The sequence below is a fragment of the Embiotoca jacksoni genome, unplaced genomic scaffold (genome assembly GCF_022577435.1).
Source record: "Embiotoca jacksoni isolate LCO1_2020_lvr unplaced genomic scaffold, fEmbJac1.0.p SCAF_59, whole genome shotgun sequence".
NCBI classification, from domain to species: domain Eukaryota; kingdom Metazoa; phylum Chordata; class Actinopteri; family Embiotocidae; genus Embiotoca; species Embiotoca jacksoni.
Genome location: NW_027185413.1, coordinates 294344 through 315063, shown reverse-complemented (window position 1 = coordinate 315063; position 20720 = coordinate 294344). Strand labels below are relative to the sequence as shown.

The 20720-nt window shown below is 40.3% G+C and overlaps 1 protein-coding gene across 2 annotated transcripts; it reads left to right on the top strand.

Moving 5' to 3' along the window:
* Positions 1–1278: 1278 nt before the first annotated feature.
* gad3 (glutamate decarboxylase 3) lies at positions 1279–19179 on the top strand. 2 transcript variants are annotated; one of them, XM_069173286.1, is made up of 17 exons: positions 1279–1435; positions 2580–2800; positions 5373–5480; positions 7456–7562; positions 8091–8226; positions 9971–10061; positions 10560–10672; positions 11332–11447; positions 12294–12373; positions 12644–12698; positions 14219–14335; positions 15104–15168; positions 16518–16596; positions 18120–18269; positions 18375–18482; positions 18627–18716; positions 18811–19179. In XM_069173286.1, the coding sequence occupies exons 2-17, from the start codon at positions 2779–2781 to the stop codon at positions 18982–18984; spliced, it is 1611 nt and encodes a 536-aa protein (XP_069029387.1). In that variant the 5' UTR covers positions 1279–1435; positions 2580–2778; the 3' UTR covers positions 18985–19179. The 2 variants fall into 2 exon arrangements, with proteins under 2 accessions (XP_069029387.1, XP_069029388.1); XM_069173287.1 differs by having other exon boundaries at positions 1554–2800.
* Positions 19180–20720: the final 1541 nt, after the last annotated feature.

Genomic DNA, 20720 nt, shown 5'->3' with positions numbered 1-20720 from the left:
GCTCGAGTCCAACTCAGGGTGAAAGACACACCGAGCGTTGACGATCCGTCCTGCTGTTCTCAGGATGTCAGGTGCCACGGCAGTTTCACCGGATCCCAACAAACCAAGTGCAAGGCAAAGAGGATGTACACGCCAATGTGAACCCTGCAGAGCCCTTTTTTCAGGACTGCTTTTGCGTTCCCTCGCAATACTTTTCTATACTTTAGCAGTAAGACGTGCAACAGAAACAGTGGTTCAATCACGCAGAGCTGTATGTCAAGTTGAACCCGAAGTCTGTTTGGGAAAATGCTGCAGAGGGACATTTCACTGTGTTTTATGTTTTACATTAGACCACATTGGACCTGGTCCAGATTTATAACTACTATATTTAGGCAGGTCTGATCTGGACTACATTATAATAGAGGCTACAGATTATTTAAAATGTTTTAGATCTTTTAAACCTTTCATCTGTTTGTCAGAATGCAGCAGAGGGACATTTCACTGCATTGTACACATCCAGACCACATTGGTCCTGGTCTGGATCTAAAACCACCATCTGTTATTAACACATCTGTTATTAGATGTGCTTTTCCTCTCTGAAAACTATCCTGCGCCGTCTTGTGTCGGACAGGTGGCGCTGAGGACAGGTGGTGCTGAGGACAGGTGGCGCTGAGGACAGGTGGCACTTTGGACAGGTGCAGGTGGCGCTGAGGACAGGTGGCACTGAGGACAGGTGGCGCTTTGGACAGGTGCAGGTGGCGCTGAGGACAGGTGGCACTGAGGACAGGTGGCGCTTTGGACAGGTGCAGGTGGCGCTGAGGACAGGTGGCACTGAGGACAGGTGGCGCTGAGGACAGGTGGCACAGAGGACAGGTGGCACTGAGGACAGGTGGCGCTGAGGACAGGTGGCACAGAGGACAGGTGGCGCTGAGGACTTGGACGTTAGGGCGTCCTGAAGCTTTCAGGAAGGCTCGTTTCTAAATGCTTAAAAAGGTGACTAGTGTTGCAGCTGTGAGGAACCCTTCGACCACAGATCGTTGCATCTTGCTGTGTTTTTGTCTGCTGGTGAACAGCTGCACCACCTGCACCACCACCACCTGCACCACGTTACGTTTCCTCTCTTCATTCTCATGTCGAGGAAATTCTATATTCGGAAGAGAGGCGTGCAGTTCGCACCTGCGCAGTGCGGCGCTCGCTCACTCTATTCTCGTGTCTCATTGGTTCCCACGGTCATGTGACACGGGACAACAACTTTTAGCATAAATATGACAAACTTACGAAAAATAAAAACATTTGGAAATGATGCAGCCACCCACGTTTTGTATTTATCGATATTTAAAAAAAAAAAAAAATCTGATACCAAATGAGTAGCTTCTAAGTATCGATCCCGCAGACTCGATACGCCCCCCGCTGCTTTTGAGTCAGGCTGGCCAAAGGACCTCTGAAAACATCTGAGGTAAGGATGAGGTAAGGATGAGGTAAGGATGAGGCTGCAGCTGCGGCTGTCGCAGATGCAAACACTCGATCTGTGGAAGTGGTAGCAGGGTTTACCTCCAGCTGTTTCCTCTCAGCAGGAGAAGAACACTGTTGACTGACTGGAGATGTTGTGGGGCAGTGGAAGGGACACTGAGGAACCCCTGAACCTGACTAATATGTCATCTGATGAGGAAGAGGAGTTGTCCCTTGTCAACATGTGACAGGATGGTGTCTGGTTTGGAGGTCACAGGATGGCTTTTCTGCTATTTCCTGATGATGTGGTGCTGCTGCCTGCTCCCTGCGTGGGGGCGATAACAGCAGAGTATGAAGCAGCTGTAGTGTGTGTCGAATGTTGAGGAAAAGAATGAATTTAATCCATTTTGGAATAAAGCTGTCACAACAAAATGCGGAAAAAGTGAAGCACTGAATACTTTCTGGATGCACTGTACGTTCTCACCCTCAGCTGTGGTCATGAGTTTATTGAATTTCAAAGTCTGCAGACAGTTAATGGAGGGAAGCCAATTCTGGACTAATGTGCTTTCTGAGCTTTGTCCCTGTTAGAAGTTGTTCTGTGACATTTTCCACCATCAGTAAACCTACAGCTCTTTGGTTGAAACAGAATAATACTGAGTTACAATAATCTAGCTGTGAGATCACAAATGTATGACCTCATTTCTCAGCATTCATGAAAGGTGAAATATTCCTGATCTTCAACATTTAAAAGATCCACCGTAAGAACTAAAAACGATCATGAGGATCCATAAAGAAAGTTTAAAAGACCCTGCAGGACAGTCAACTTGAGTGATTTTCATCTGCAGTCGTTTTTTTGAATTTTTTTTTTTGAATTGTGCGATGGTATCAGAGATTTCAGAAGTGCATACAAGTAATGAAAATGCTGAAAACTGCTCATAAAGACAGTCTTTTAGATCAAAAAGCTGATGGCCCAGGTGGAGGTAAGGGTACCTGAAGGCTGGGCTGCAATGAACAACCAAAGCACCAGGCAGGTTTCTTTGTTTGAATCTTTTTAGTTAAAGCCAAACACCATGTGGTTGCAGACCACACCTTCCTGTAGCTGCAGCTTTTTAAATGCAGCAGTGTGACACCACAATGTTTGTGTGCTTCAGGTTGTATGAATTATTATCACAGACCTCTGAGCAGCTATAAGGCCGGTTCATCAAGTTTAATTCCCATTATCAAGAGGAGAAGCTGGAGTGAAGAATGTTTCCTGGGAATATTTCATCCACCTCCTGAACGAGAGGCTCACAGTCAGACTGAAGTTACTCTGAAACATTTCCTTTTTGAGGAATCGACATCGAATTAAATATGGATTTCTTAAACCTGCCAGGTAAGAGTCATTTGATCACATTCTGTATGTCATAAATGTAAATTAACTAAAACTATAGTGTAGGCAACTGTTGTCTCTCTGTTTAATGATCCTGCCTTCAACAACATAAATGAAAGTTGCAAAGACTTTAAATTAAGTTGTTTGAGTTTCTTTAAGAACTGGTGAAGTTTGAGCTGAAGCACTGAAGCATTCAGCTGAATGTTAGCGATGAAAGGAAGTTGTATTCTCATTTAAAATGTGAGATGAATAGAACTGTCACTTGAAGCGTACATTTTGGGAATGGCTGAAATGTCAAACAATGTTAAAGTGCTGAAAGCAGTTATTCATCAGGTGATGAAAGCAGCTGGGAGACCCTCTGAGTAAACCTCCAGTCAAACAGACCACGTCAGATGAGAGAAATTCACACGCTAAAGAAATAATCTGTCATTTAATCCAATCTAAAGAGACATTATAGGAAAAATCATAATATATTATTGAATAATTAGTTTACAGCTGAAATATCAGTTAAGGACCACACAAGATTTTGCTTTCAAATGACCTTCAACTTTAATCTGTTGCTGTTAGCAGCACGGGTTCATTAAATCACTGTACTTCTGTTTATTTGAATAATATGCAAAACTATTAAAGAGATAATCTCCTGACCACTGATGCCCTTGTTGTGCCCTTGATAGAAAGAAAGATAGATAGATAGATGGATAGATAGATAGATAATAGATAGATAGATAGATAATAGATAGATAGATAGATAGATAGATAGATAGATAGATAGATAGATAGATAGATAATAGATAGATAGATAGATAGATAATAGATAGATAGATAGATAGATAGATAGATAGATAGATAGATAGATAGATAGATAGATAGATAGATAGATAGATAGATAGATAATAGATGGATAGATAGATAGATAGATAGATAGATAGATAGATAGATAGATAGATAGATAGATGAATGGACGGATAGATAGGTGGATAGATGGATGATGGATGGATGGATGGATGGATGATGGATGGATGGATGGATGGATGGATGGATGGATGGATGGATAGATGGATGATGGATGGATGGATGGATGGATGGATGGATGGATAGATGGATGATGGATGGATGGATGGATGGATGGATGGATGGATGGATGGATGGATGGATGGATGATGGATGGATGGATGATGGATGGATGGATGGATGGATGGATGGATGGATGGATGGATGGATGGATGGATGGATGGATGGATGGATGGATGATGGATGGATGGATGGATGATGGATGGATGGATGGATGGATGGATGGATGATGGATGGATGGATGGATGATGGATGGATGGATAGATGGATGGATGGATGGATGGATGGATGGATGGATGGATGGATGGATGGATGGATGATGGATGGATGGATGGATGGATGGATGGATGGATGGATGGATGGATGGATGGATGGATGGATGGATGATGGATGGATGGATACTCAAAATATCTTATCTTGTGATCCAATAGTTTCATATTATATCATAATACATCATCATTCAACGTTCTTATTGTCCTGTTTCAAAACATTAACTCACAAACTACGGTGACTTTAAAGACAAAATTAAGTTTAAAATATATTTAACTTAATTTATTTTCTTATATGAAGCTAAACAAGTATAAATCTCATGTAATTTTACTAGATGATAAAATAAAAAGGTTAGACCATTTTATTTGTGGTAGTGGCCGGATTTTAGTTTAAGAAAACTTAAAAGCATTTTCTTTTCCTTGAAATGTTTAAATTTCACTGTTTGTAAAAGGGGATATTTGTCAGTGTGTTGTTCCAAAGCTGAATTTAGATATTTATATAAATATCAATCTCCTATAACAGAACCAGGATGGTCTGGTTCAGCTTCAACTCTCTATTATAATATTTGTTAGACAGCCATGTATTAAACCATTCAGCAATTTAGACAATTTATCCTTTTTCTGACTTGATAACTTCTATTATTCTCACTCAGCTCCCTGTTGTCTATACGTGGGCCAAATGAATAATTCAATGAAAATAAACCACTGATTTTAACGTGCAGGGTTTTATACCCAGCGTGTGGAGTGTCTCCGTGGCGTCATGGAGCTGCCGTTTCAGCCCCGCCCAAAAATCCTCAACCAAAAACTGATGAGAAACAGTTCAACTCCACAATTCAGTTCAATATTAGTTTCACTCTTTTTACATATTTTTACCAAATGATTTCTAACATTTTTAACGCTATTAGAAGCAAATCTCTTTATTTACTTAGCATGAGCTTGAATAAAGTTCAAGGACTCCATTTTTGTGAATCCTACTGTGTCCCACAGACACAGTGAAGTGTGCTCTGATCAGGTGACGTTGGGTGATGGTGGAGTACTCTGCAGGTCGCAATCATATTCACACCATCACCAGTCAATCTAACAGGAAGGTTTTTGGACTGCGGGAGGAAGCCAGAGTCCCCAAAGAAAACCCACCGGCACAGGGTGAACATGGAAACTCCACCTATGACCTGCTGCTTGAAAGGTGAAGAGGTGATCATCCTCCTGATCCATGTTATTGTGATTTGTACTCTCAGACAGAATCATTGATAAATCAGCTGGGAAGGAGAAACAGCAGCAGGACTCAGCATCAGCCAAAGACAGGCGACCCATACCTGATGACTTCAGCAGCATCTACAGCACAGGTGAGGTCCCTGCAGGTGTGTTCATCAGTCAGGAAGGAGGCCTCTGTCCCTGGATGGGCAGCACGTCGGCCCCCAGCTGTGTGAAAGTTATGATTTCTGTCCATAGTCAAAGCACTTTAAGGCTCAACAAGTCACAGATAAAACATGTCTATTATCACATAGAACAAAATGTGAAAGTTTAGTAAGCGTCAGACATTCAGTTCCCACTTCAGTCATGTGTGAGTTTACACATATTACACAGTATAATGTAAGAACGGTAGGAAAGAGATTCAGGAGCTCCTTCTTCTGTGAAAGGTGACAGTCAGGACCATATTACAGTTTCTATTGTTATTACATTTAAATAAAGATTGCTGTATGCCATTGATTAATATTAATTAGTATGTTGAATGTAGTTTCTAACCTGCACTGTGTACAACATGCACTCAACATACAACGACCACAGGCTACATACCACATAAAGGTTCCTTCATTGCAGAAGAAAACATTCACATAAAGTGGATTTTTATTTTTGGTATCTGTTTATTTAACTGTACTGTTACACAAGAACAATAGAAACAGCAATAAATACGTGAATGGCATAATGCAATTCAAAATAATTAAATGGGAAACTGAATAAAGTTAAAGACGAGATGTGATTTAAATCTGTTCCTCTTTGATGAACTGTATTCCTGTCAGCAACAGGTACCTGACTTTGTACTACAAGTCTTTGATTTGTATTGTATTGTAAATTGGTATTTATTTAGTTGGATAAGGTTACAAATAGATGCAGATGGTTGCAATACAATTTTACACAGACCACACCTTCCCAACCAAAACACAGTCCGGCTGGCACGGAGCTGCTGACAAAGTAGATTTGCACTCGAAACTTTGTAGTCAGAAACTTGTCAACAATCCACAGTCGGTCTATTTAAAACCAAAAGTTTGAATTGTTACTTTATTTGATCTGTTCCTGGAGTGTGTCAGTAAGATGACTCGTGTGTGTGTGTGTGTGTGTGTGTGTGTGTGTGTGTGTCTGTCTGTATTTGTGTGTGTATGTGTGTGTGTGTGTGTGTGTGTGTGTGTGTGTGTGTGTGTGTGTGTGTGTGTGTGTCTGTATGTGTGTGTGTGTGTGTGTGTGTGTGTGTGTGTGTGTGTGTGTGTGTGTGTGTCTGTATGTGTGTGTGTGTGTGTATGTGTGTGTGTGTGTGTGTGTGTGTGTGTGTGTGTGTGTGTGTGTGTGTGTGTGTGTGTCTGTATGTGTGTGTGTGTGTGTGTGTGTGTGTGTGTGTGTGTTGTGTGTATGTGTGTGTGTGTGTGTGTGTGTGTCTGTATGTGTGTGTGTGTGTGTGTGTGTCTGTATGTATGTGTGTGTGTGTGTGTGTGTGTGTGTGTGTGTGTCTGTATGTGTGTGTGTGTGTGTGTGTGTGTGTGTTGTGTGTATGTGTGTGTGTGTGTGTGTGTGTGTGTGTCTGTATGTGCGTGTGTGTGTGTGTGTGTGTGTGTGTGTGTGTCTGTATGTGTGTGTGTGTGTGTATGTGTGTGTGTGTGTGTGTGTGTGTGTGTGTGTGTGTGTGTGTGTGTGTGTGTGTCTGTATGTGTGTGTGTGTGTGTGTGTGTGTGTGTGTGTGTGTTGTGTGTATGTGTGTGTGTGTGTGTGTGTGTGTCTGTATGTGTGTGTGTGTGTGTGTGTGTCTGTATGTATGTGTGTGTGTGTGTGTGTGTGTGTGTGTGTGTCTGTATGTGTGTGTGTGTGTGTGTGTGTGTGTGTTGTGTGTATGTGTGTGTGTGTGTGTGTGTGTGTGTGTCTGTATGTGCGTGTGTGTGTGTGTGTTGTGTGTATGTGTGTGTGTGTGTGTGTGTGTGTGTGTGTGTGTGTGTGTGTGTCTGTATGTGTGTGTGTGTGTGTGTGTGTCTGTATGTATGTGTGTGTGTGTGTGTGTGTGTGTGTGTGTGTGTGTGTGTGTGTGTGTGTGTGTGTGTGTGTGTGTGTGTACAGACCTGCTCCCGGCCTCAGGTGGAGAGGAGATGACCCAAGCCTTTCTGCAGGAGCTGGTGAAAATCTTGTTGAGTTTTATCTGCAAGTCGGGTCAGAGGACCTCTAAGGTACTCACATGTTTCTGTACTGGATGTCTGATGTGTCTGAATCCTCTACAGGAACTCAATACTCTGCTCAATGCAAATCTGCTGGATAGGAAATAATAAACACAAAATACCGCCACAGGCAATTCTAAAGGTGTAAAAAAAGAAAAAAGGAAAGAAAAAGCTCAAAAACTATGAAGATGCATACCTAATACATTGTCATATGTTTATTAAAACTCGACTTTGTTTTGTCCCACATTTTTTTAAACTAGCAATCAGATAAAATTGTGGATAAGAAGTTTCAAAACATTTTGCCGTGTATCTCTTGGGGCAAGAAAAATCAGGGAAAGTTAACGACATGAAATCAGTGTTTTTTTTTTAATCTGCAGAGGAGTTGGACCGAACAGAAAGCTTTAAAACTATCAAATAGGAATGATCTCAGACATCTGCCAGCTTCATGTAATTGAAATGTTATGTATGTTATGAAATGCATGTAGATGTATATATAATATGTGTAATATAAGTATATAAAAAATGCTGCCTGTGTTTGAGGTGCTGGACTTCCACCATCCTCACCAGTTGATGGAGGGCCTAGAGGGCTTCAGTCTGGACCTGCCAGACCAACCAGAAACTCTGGAGCAGATTCTGGTGGACTGTCGAGACACACTCAAGTATGGGGTCAATACAGGTGTGTGTGTGTGTGTGTGTGTGTGTGTGTGTGTGTGTGTGTGTGTGTGTGTGTGAACTCCTGAAATCTTCCCAATTCTGTACATGATTGACTTATAAGAATGCAGATATTAACATTTATGCTTTGCCTTTTCAAAACTTTACAGCTGCAGGTATGAAGAAGTATCTGATCTATCTAACCCTTCATTTATACCTGCAATTCAAATGTGCTCAGTGTGTCACTCTTTTTCTTTCACACAGTTTAGTCAAATCAAAAAGAAATTCAAACATTTTGGCAAACTTCTGCATTTATGTAAAAGGAGGGCAGTTAAACAGTTAAGTCATGGTCCACTATACTGTGAGGGCCTGATTTACTAAGATCTTAAATAAAGGTACTCCATTTATTTTGCACCCATTTTGCGGGTGATTTACTGAGTAATTGCATCATTGAAATCAGGTGCAAATCTCTGTATTTAAATGAGGGTTTGAGTGTTAAAGTGATTCCAGCAATGGAAAAACACAGAACAACCGCGTTTATTTGCCGACGTTATATTATGAAGCCTTTTTTTCTCCTTTTTGTTTTTCCCACATTGACTTTCTTGCTGATGATCTCCTATAAAGTGTTTTGTTCTTGTTATATTTATATTTCTTAATTTCAATGGGATCAGATTTTCTTTTTCCTTTTGCGGTTGTTCTGTGTTTTTCCATTGCTGGAATCACTTTAACACTCAAACCCTCATTTAAATACAGAGATTTGCACCTGATTTCAATGATGCAATTACTCAGTAAATCACCCGCAAAACAGGTGCAAAATAAATGTGCAAACTTTTGGAAAAAACAAGCAATTTAGTACCGTTATTTGAGATCTTAGTAAATCTTGGACATTTTTTTGCAGGTGATGTGAAGTTTGCACCTGATTTTACACATGCAGACCTTCAGTAAATCAGGCCCTAAGTGTTTGCTCTGCTTTCAAGATGCACACATCTTAGACTTTACACCTTTATGCAATAATGAAAATTTTCTTTGACCTCTTTTTTTCAAGTGACTTTTATTGTTGGCAGACAAGAAAGTTACTTTCGAATCTATTGAAATGGTTATATTCAAACACTTGAATAGTTCCCCTTCTTTAGGATGTGTAACAGAGAGTTTTTAAGACAGCATGTGCCAAGTCACTGAAGGGCCCGCGATCCAGCCAGAACAACCAAACATACGAAACTTTTGGCCAATGTCTACTTTGCTGTTTATTATATTTACCACTTACACATCATTTTGACACAACTTGTTTAAGCACTAAGGATTCATGACATTTTGTATATATATTTGATAGCAATAAAACAGCGGTCTTAATCATTGGTCTAGAAGATCACACCATACAGATAGACTCTACTCTTGGATTACTTACCAACAATGATAAATCAGCAGTCAGCAATTACCCCAAAAACCATGGAGTAATTTCATAGTCATTTATCCGTTGGGCAGCATATCAATAAATCCAAGAATGTTTTTTCAAACCACAAACATTTCCAGGAATAAACACATGCTTAATTTTAATGACAGGTGACAATGTTTTAACTCATTACACCTGGACTACTGTAATTCACTGTTAAAATTCACATTCACTCTTAAACTGCAATTTATCCAGAATTCAGCAGGCAGATTATTAACTAAACCTGTAAGCTCCTTCATATCATTTCATTTTAAACATCACTGTGCATGTTAGTGATAAATTATTGATTTCTCAACCTCTGACTTGTTTGTATTTCCAGGCCATCCCCGTTTCTTCAATCAGCTCTCTTCAGGTCTGGATGTGATTGGTGTGGCAGGCGAGTGGCTGACCTCTACAGCCAACACCAACATGTAAACTCTTCATCTTGATCTACAAAATGTGCATAATTTAACTCAAAACTTCATTTGAGATTTCATCGTTAATTACATGTCAAAGTGAACAAAGTGAACAGACTCTGATCATGGCAGAACAACAACAGGTCCTCAGCACCAGATCCATAGAAGCAGTTCTAACATCAGACAGGATGTCCCTGAGACAGGTCAGCACATCGTAGTAGGGTATAAGATTAAAGGTACACTGGGAGATAACAAAGTGTGTGGGACAGTGCAGAGGAACTAAAATACCCATGATCCTCCGGTGCTGGATGGAGAAGAAGTCAGTCCAAGGGGCAAACGGGAAGAGCAGGGAATTCATCCAGAGCTGCTGACTTCTATCAAAACTGACAGAAACTAACTCCCTTCATTTTAATTTCAGCAGATCAACAAAGAAATAGGAGATAGCTAATAGTTATAATGTTACATCTGTTGTATTATACAATATGAAACTAATAAAATACATTTCTTGACCAGGTTTACATATGAAGTGTCTCCTGTTTTCATACTCATGGAGGAAGTTCTGCTGAGGAAAATGCAAAGGATTGTGGGATGGTGTGACGATGAGGGGGATGGGATCTTCTGTCCAGGTAAGGTTAGAAGGTTAAAAGACAGTCGTTGTCATGGTTACTATAATAAGTATTTGGTTATGCATTCAGATCATGGTTAAAACAAACACCACTGAAACAGACAATGAATAGCTGACGACCGTGTTAAAGTCCGTGTTTTATTGACCCCTCCACTCCGACCTCCGACCTCCTCCATGACGACATCTCCTGACTTCCTCCTTTGATGCCGTCATTATTACTACAGCCAATAGAGAGCACTGTCACTTGAATGTGTTATTTTGGAACATTTGCTGAGACGCCTCACACGATGCTAGACATCACCTGGCATAAAAAAAAACAACGATGGGTTTTAAAAAGCTTTTTGCACAAATGATCTGTGGTGTTGTTTTTTTACAGGAGGACAGTTTCACTTATAAAACAACTTTTATTGTCAGTGCATGGCTGAGGAGTCTAAAGTCTGAGTTAGATAGAGCTGTGGAAATCTTTCAGTACAGAGCAGAGTCTGTGCTGCACAAACACAATACTAACACAAAATTTTAATACTTCCAAAACTGTACATTGTTAACATACAGGAGTGTGTATTTTAAAGTATCTTTAGGTTTTAGTATGTGACTGAGAGATGAATGAGTGATGAATGAACAGAGATGCAGTCCATTAAGTGTTTGTTCTGGTCTCTAAAGGAGGCACGATATCCAACCTTTACAGCATCCTGGTGGCCAGATATCACTTCTACCCAGAGGTGAAGACCAGAGGGATGGGAGCTCTGCCCCGGCTGGCCCTCTTCACTTCAGAACATGTAATCACACACTATTTACTACACTTTGTGGGGGATCATGATGGAAATGGTCATCTCCTTTGTCCTAAACATCTTAATTGCTTATCGAGGATGAAACAGAGGACATCTGTGGTGTCAGTAAGTGGCACCCGTGCAAATGACAGCATATTCTTTAAAGAAAACTCTTCTACATGTCATTCCACATCACCTGTTTCTAGTCTAAAATGTCGATCCAATTTCAATAATGTTACTAAACCATTGTAATTAAAACCAAAATGACTAAAAAGAAGGATTTTTGAACAGAAATGTGCCCTGTGCAACATGTCACATGTTGATGATTTCATCAATACCAATGTTATGATTTTTGGTTTGTAAATGGTTATTGAACTTGTACATAATGCTTAAATAGCACAGTCAAGGTCCACTTTTCTTCAAAGTTGCACCCTGACTCATCAGCAGTATGGTGACTGAGCGGTTCGCTCTGTTGACTGTCCCATGTACTTCCTGTGTGTAGTCTGTATTATCTCCCATGATTTCATGGGTTTACTCTGGGTGTTCCTGTTATCTCCCACCATAATATCCTACTCATGTCAGTACCCCTGACAAAAGGCAGTGGCAGAAGAACTGGCACTACATTGTGGGTATATGAAAAGGATGGAGAGGATCAGTTTCCCCTGAGGGATCAATAAATGACTTCTACTGCTGGTGCATTGTGCTCTGGTGCTCTCTGTATTGAGTTTCACTCGACATACGCACCTGGGAGTGTTTTCACAGCCACTTTCTTTCAGCTGAATGAAAGGTCTACCTGTTTTTCAAGTGATTGAAGTTGGACAGTGAAGATGAAAGGCCGTCTTTTCACCCATTCAGAGTCACTATTCAGTGAAGAAATCTGCAGGAGTGCTGGGGATGGGGAGTGAGAATGTGCTGGTGGTGAAATGTGATGAAAGGTGGGTAAGTCAGACACTAAGCACACATATTCATGTCAGCACGCATGACAAAAGAAACATTTGCTCACCTGTCACAGCTTTCATGTTTTGGGTACATTTTTCCAGAGGGTCACTGAACACAATGTATATTACAAGTTTACATACTTACATACATGTTGAATTGCAAATTTCTGTCTAGGAGAAATATGTCAAGTGGATTTGCCTTTTGTACAATATGCTTTATAAAAAGAGGGTTGTTGACTGAACCTTTGTATACTTTGATTCTTAAAGAGGGAAGATGATTCCTGCAGAACTTGAGTCTTCCATTGTTACAGCTGAAGAAAAGGTATGAATAAAAGGAAAAAAAGTTGAAAACAAATCAGACCCAAGACAAAATCTTAAATGTTGAGACTGAGAAATGTTATTATTCTATGAAAAGTATGTGCTCACTTTAAAGTTGATGTTTCAAAAAAGTTGGGATAGGATCATGTTTACCACTGTGTTGCATCACCTCTGTATGTTTGGGAACTGAGGAGACCAATTGCTGGAGTTTTGAAAGTGAAATGTGGTCCCATTCTTGCCTGATAGAGGATTTCAGCTGCTCAACAGTTCAGGGTCTCCTTTGTTATATTTTTTGTTTCATAATGTACCAAAATATTTCAATTGCCGGTAGGCTAGTGTAGTACCTGGACATTTCTACTACGGAGCCATGCTGTTGTAAAATTAATGCAGTTTGTTTTTTCAGAAATAAGCAGGGCTTTGCTGAAGAAGACATTGTCTTATATCAGTCAGCATTTAATGGCCCTTGCTAGATGGGTCAGCTACCCATGCCATGTGCACTAATGCATCTCTATACTATAACAGATGTTGGCTTTTGAACTGTGCACTGATAACAAGCTGGATGGTCCCTCTCCTCTTTAACCTGGAGGATGCAGCGTCCATGATTTCCAAACAGAATCTCAGATTGTGATCCATCAGACCTCAGGACAGTTGTCTACTTCACCTCAGTCCATCTTCAATGATCTCGGTCCAGAGAAGGCGGCGGTGTTTCTGGATCATGTTTCTATCTGGTTTCTTCTTTGGAGAGTTTTAACATCATTTGTGGACGCAGCGATGAACTGTGTTCACAGACGATGGTTTTCACAAGTGTTCCTGAGCCCATGCAGTGATTTCCACTCCAGAATAGTGTGTTTTTAATGCAGTGCTGCCTGAGGGCCCGAAGATCACCACCATCCAATATTGGTTTCCAGCCTTGTCCCTTGTGTTCAGAGATTTCTCCAGATTCTCTGAATCTTTTAATGATATTATGAACCGTAGACGATGAAATCCACTAATTCTTTGGAGTTTTACGTTGAGGAACATTATTCTTAGATTGTTGAACTATTTTCCAACACAGTCTTTCAGAGTGGTGAACCTCTCCTCATCTTCACTGTTGAGAGACTCTGCCTCTCTGAAATCATCTTTTATACCCAATCATGTTACTGATCTGTTGCCATGGTAACCTAATTAGTTGTCAGATGTTCCACCAGGTGTTTCTTTTAGTTTTCACAACTTTTCCAGTCTATTGTTGCCTCTATCTCAACTCTTTTGAAAAGTGTAGCTGCCATAAATTCAAAATTAGCATATAATTTTTTATAAAACAATAAATATTTTCAGTTTCAATATTTGATATGTTGTCTTTGCTCTATTTTCAATTAATTATTGATTTGCATGATCTGTAAATAATCACATTGTTTTTTTTAAACAAGGGCTGCTAATCACCACATTTCATTAAAATGTTTTGTCATGTATGATACAGACACAGAGATGTGTGCAGGCAGCTGGATCATAATGTACAGATGTTGCCAACCTCTGTTCTCTCTCCAGGGTTTGGTTCCTTTCTATGTGAACGCCACGGCCGGCACTACAGTGTACGGAGCCTTCGATCCGCTCAATGCCATCGCAGACGTCTGCCACAGACACAAACTGTGGATGCATGTTGATGTAAGGTGCCCCATGACACACACACACACACACACACACACACACACACACACACACACACACACACACACACACACACACACACACACACACACACACACACTCCTTCCATCAATTCAAAGAACGTTACGTATTTACAGCCTGAAGCTGACCTTACACTAACCTTGAACTAAGTCTTCACCCTAAACTTTAAGGATTTGTTTTTTGTCTTCAGTATAATCTCTAATCACCATAATGTGACTGAATAATCAAATTCATGTCCCCACAATATGAGTAATAACTAATAACAATGTTTGAAACTAAATATCTTACATATAGCCCTTTCAAAAAGTGCCAACACTCTTAAGGCATACTTATACGCTCCCTCCGTCTGAGACCGTACTGCTGTTGCTACAAGTACTATTATTTTTTTATAATAATGGCTGAATTGATAATAATAGTTGTAAGAAATAAAAACAATTTGATCAATCTTTAACTCTAAAATCTCAGTCATCCGCAGGATTTTGTTTTGTTGTTCTTGAAGACATACAGAAACTCTTCAAAGTCATTTGGATACATCATTACATACATAGATTGCATACATTGTTTTCTAGGCATTTCTTTTATTTGCATTTAAAGTGCTCTAAGGTGAAGTAAATCTGGTATATATGCTGATACAGCGGCAATGTGCAGTACTTTATAGAACAAACCAGTTTGTTGTGTGTGTGTTGTGTGTGTTGTGTGTGTTTTGTGTGTGTTGTGTGTGTTGTGTGTTTTGTGTGGCTGCAGGCAGCGTGGGGCGGCGGCCTGCTGATGTCAGACAGACACAGGATGAAACTGCAGGGCGTCGAACGGTAACTGTCTCAACATGCTATACAACCACTTCACACAGCATGTGTTTGTCTTCTCTGGGAAATTTTCCAGTGTGACACGACTTCAAAGACTCTGAATCCAGTTTGAATCATAAAGAGAAGCAGCTTCAGCTGATGCTGCGAGCAAACACTGAATCTATTGTTTGGTTTATGAATAGAAGGTAACATACAACAAACTTATGATGTGTGTTTTTTACCGTGTGATACTTCTGGGTGGTTGTGTTACATCATCTTTCATTACACAAGAAAGAAAAGAAAAGTGTCCTTTGTTCAAGGTCCTGGTCAGTTACTTGTTGTCATGTTAGCAGCCGTCAGTCAATATGAAACTGCTGAAACTGAAATAATTACAATATTTACACAAAAATAAGAGTATTTACTAGTGAGAAATGAATCAGGAACAACCTGATAATTATTGAATTGATAATAGTAATTGCTGAATATCTTAAAATTGCAGACTAAATAGTAAATTAAATTGAATAACTTAGCAGGAAAGCAGGATTCTCAAAAGATATTTCATCATGGTATTTATTCACATCCACTCACATCAGTGATGCTGATGCCTTATAAGTAAACATATTCAACAGAATATGTGCCAGTAAATAAGCTCAAAGTCAACCGTAACTTAAATTGATTTAAAACCTTAACTTAGACTCACTTAGTAAATTAACCCGCATCACAACTAGTTTGGACCCAGTTCTGGTCCAATAAGTCATTTACACTAGTGTGATTACTTGAAGCGGACATTGTACAAACACTAAGAATAGACTTTCAGTAACATAAGCCACATCTAAAATTCAGTAGTTAAACTTATGATATGCAAAATAAATTTATATTTGGTATTTTTTTTTACAATGAAAAAGACATACAAGACTTCATAACTATGTAATTGAACTGTTCTTTATGGAAAAACCATACTCGACTCTAATCAATGCAACATATTAAATGTCTTTGATCATGCCTGGAAGGGATCTTTAAAGAGCTGAGCATGAAGCTGTGCAGAGAGCCTCTAACTCTACATGTGTCTTGCAAAAAAAGAGAAACTGAAAAATGACAGTAATCATATATAATCAAATAAATGATTGTCATTATGCTTATTACTTTCAAAAACACTGTTCAGTGTCAAAATCTTTCAGCAGACACTCCTTCTCCATTTTCTGGCACACCTCTACAATTTAATGCAGTTCAACACAACAGATTTGCCACATCTGTAGGTGAAACTAATGAAAGGACTTTATTTTAAACCCAGCCTGTGAGATGACTCAGTCGTCCGATCACTCTTGAAGAGATTCCCATTAGATGTATCTGTATGTTTATATATTTTTGTTTTTCAGAGCCTGTTCTGTCACCTGGAATCCTCACAAGATGATGGGTGTCCCTCTGCAGTGCTCCGCCATACTGGTCAAGAACAGAGTAAGAACGGATCTTTAAATGTGCATTATAATACACGACTATATCTTTAACAGCTGTTCACCAAATGTTTCAGCACCACTGTGACGTTCATGTGAGTTCTTCAGAGGAAACTGTTGCTGCATGTGTTGGTTGGATTGTCATGAAATCTTGTAGAGATATTTGTGGTTTTTGGGAACTTTAGTAATCCCCGGACTTTTCATCTAAAATCTTAATATGTACAAACAGTTACAGTGTTTATGTCTGTAAAATTCAGTTTTTTCCTCGGTGTTGCAGTGAGTTGGTTAATCATTGAAGACAAAATATCAGATGGCCAACGTTTGCAAAATATTTTTGAAAGCCTTTCTTCTTTAAAATATATATCATATAAACTACATGCTTTATACAGATTTTGTAAAATAGATTTTGGAGTGAATGTACTTTCTGGTTAGCATATAAAGTTAACTCATACAGTTTGGTTTAGGTTACCGGTAAGTAAAAGTCAACATTGGTTTCTCATTCGTCATTCAGGTTTTATCTTTATATTAAACCATCTTTCTCCAAACTTAACAAAGCGGTGAACATTAAATGTTTTTTAGCTAAATTGAACCGAGAGCTTTGAGCTGCAATGGAGCATTCGAGTTTAAACTGAAGTTAAAAACATTTGTATTTATGGTACTTAATCTCAGTACCTTTAGATTTGCATTACATGACAAGAACACTGTTTATCATAGACAAAAACAAAAAGCGAGGTTGTAACTTCGAAAACTAAAGATTATCTTATAAATTTTGATTCTGGATTTTTCATCCTAACACTTCCTATGTCTGCGAAGAGGATACAACTTGTGTGGAAAGAACTTGGGTCTAATTGTCACATGATCTAGAATGAGTCCAGTAGACACTCAGACTTTTTAACAACCTATACCCACATAACAGAGCTGTTATTTGGAGGTCTGAATGAATGCACAATATTTTAAAATAATTCCTAATGACTGTCGCTCACTGTACAAAGTGACCTGGACATCCTGGAAACTACATGTGCAAATTTCAAAGATGTTAATTATTTCAATTTTATTTTCAGAGGCAGGGATCACACTGCAGAAAAAAGAGGGTTTTCCACTTTAGAATTCACTGCAGGTTGTTTCTAATGTTGTACATGTACAACGAGCCAAAACATTGTGAGCACTCCCCGATGAGGTGAATAACAAATGGTCTCGTGAGAATTGCACATGTTAAGTTCTGGGATATTCATTGTTAGACAGTGCGTGAGCAGTAAAGATCTTTAACGTGGGAGCGCCTCTGAAACGACGAGGCTGCAGGGTCCAGCGGCTGCAGCTTAAAGGACTTAAAGGATCTACTGCCAACGTCTTGGTGCCTGATACACAGTCCAACTTTAGACCTCTTATAGAGTCCTGACTTCTGTTAGTTGACGTTGTCGCAGCATGCAAAGGTCCAAACAGTGTGCGAGCAGATGTTTAGAATGTTTTCATGGTGAATAATCTCCAGCTGTGTCCTGTGTGAATGTTTCGTGCCTCTCTCGTCTGCAGGGTCTCCTGCAGGACTGTAATGAGTTGGGGGCTGAGTACCTGTTCCAGAGAGACAAACCCTACGATGTGAGCTATGACACCGGAGATAAGAGCATTCAGTGTGGCCGACACGTGGACGTCTTTAAACTGTGGCTCATGTGGAAGGCGAAGGTATTCCTTTATTGTAGTCTCAGTCTAAACCCTCCTGTGAGGTGAGATGTCTGTCGGCCTGTTGGAGTCTAACCGTGTCTCTCCGTGTGTCCTTCACTCTGTCAGGGCTCCGAGGGTTTTGGATCGCAGGTCAACAAATGCTTGGAGAACGCTGAGTATCTGTACGATCAGCTGCAGAGGAGGACGGACTTCCAACTGGTCTTCAAAAACAAAGTGAGGCTGGTTTACTCATCTGAGGATGTTTATTCTGTGATCTCACTACATGTAAAAATGATGTTTTTCATCTTTGGAAATGTTTTGTCTCTGGGCATTGGTCCTGTGTCCTGTGTCCTGTGTCCTGTATCCTGTCCCACCCAGCCGGAGCACAGTAACGTGTGTTTCTGGTACCTCCCTCCCAGTGTGAGCGTCCTGCCGCCTGGACCTGACAGAGACACACGACTCCATCAGGTCAGTGGACAACGTCACCGCGGTTCAGTCATGGTCAGACACTATAGATACATGTTTGAAGATTCATAGGTTCATAGTCTTCGTATCTCTGCAGGTGGCTCCCCGGATCAAAGGCAGGATGATGGAGGAGGGCTCTGTTCTGATTGGTTACCAGCCTCTGGGGGCCAAAGTGAATTTCTTCAGGTGTGTGTTCTCCAATCCTGCCACACAGCAGGAGGACGTCGACTTCCTGCTGGACGAGATCACCCGGCTGGGTCACGACTTATGACCTCTGATATTTTAAGTGAACCTGATTATGAGATCATTGTTTTATTATGCTATTATAGTACATCGTATGCAGCCTGTGTAAACTGTATGTTCTAATGTTGCATGATTTTTATTTTTTCTCTGCTTTTTCTTTACTTTACGACGTTTGATATTTTTTATCGCATCGCTGTCCGACTATAAAGGAGTACAAAATGAACAGCCAGTGTGGACTCGTTTTCATTTAGACAACTGTTTTTGTCTTCTTCCAATTTACAGCTCATATTGAACATTGAAGGGTCGCCTTAAATACGAATATAAGCACAAACACCTCCTGTTTCTGATTGTCTTGAACAGGGTTGTAGGTTTCTAAACTCGGTGCAGTGTGCAAGCTTTACATCAACACGTGTTTATTACTTAATATCCACAAACCTCACGCTCATCGACTCCTCTTATAGATCTAAATAATTTACTTTCCCCTCGTACAAAATCAAACATAAGTATTTCAATAGGAAATGCCACGCTCTGATTTTCAGGGGGACACGGGAAGGGAGGAGGGGGAGGGGGACTTATAGAGACTAATGGAAACCTTCAAGGTCAAAAAGGTGATATGTAAAGTCTATTTATCAAAGGTTTCCAGGATTTTAATTCAGCATCTGCTGGCTTGTTCAACTCATCTCTTTCATCCTCTAATTCAGCTTCCTGCTGTTATAACTTGTTCCTGTTTAATGCAGCTCTACACACTTCTACCTAAAAGCACACCAACGACCTCGGAGGATACAGGACTCCAATCTCACTTTCACATTTTCACTCCAACTGACATCAGATAATCACGTGGATGATATCTGAAGGCTCGACTTCATCACTTAGCTTTTCATGCATCGTACGTCTCAGCCAGCTGCATCCATTTTTCATTTATCAGCATCAGTGCAGCCTCATGTGCTTCAAGCTCATCAATCAAGCTGGTAAATTCCTCATCAGTCATTAACCGTTTCAGAGAATCATTTTTCTCTCTAAATGCTCTCCAACTTATGTGTGTTGGGTGTCTCCATGACAACAGACTGAACTGGAAGACCAACATCAACGCTGTCTACAAGAAGGTGATGAGTCGACTCTTTTTCTTGAGGAAACTTCGATCCTTCAATGTGTGCAGCGAGATGTTGGAGATGTTCTACCATCTGTTGTGGCCAGTGAACTGTACTTCACTGTGGTCTGCTGGGGGAGCAGCATTGGAGCCGGTGACACCAACAGACTTAACAAACTGGTGAAGAAGGCCAGCTCCATCATCGGCTACAATCTGGATAGTCTGGAAAAGGTGGTGGAGAGGAGGACGCTGAACAAACTATTGTCCATATTGGATAATCCTGACCACCCTCTCCACCTGCTGCAGGGACAGAGGAGGACGTTCTCCAAAAGACTCCTCCAGCTGCTGTCACAAGGACAGATACAGGAGATCATTCCAGATACAGGAGATCATTCCAGATACGGGAGATCATTCCTGATACGGGAGATCATTCCTGATACAGGAGATCATTCCTGATACAGGAGATCGTTCCAAATACAGGAGATCATTCCAGATACAGGAGATCATTCCAGATACAGGAGATCATTCCTGATACAGGAGATCATTCCTGATACGGGAGATCATTCCAGATACAGGAGATCATTCCTGATACGGGAGATCATTCCAGATACAGGAGATCATTCCTGATACGGGAGATCATTCCTGATACAGGAGATCATTCCTGATACGGGAGATCA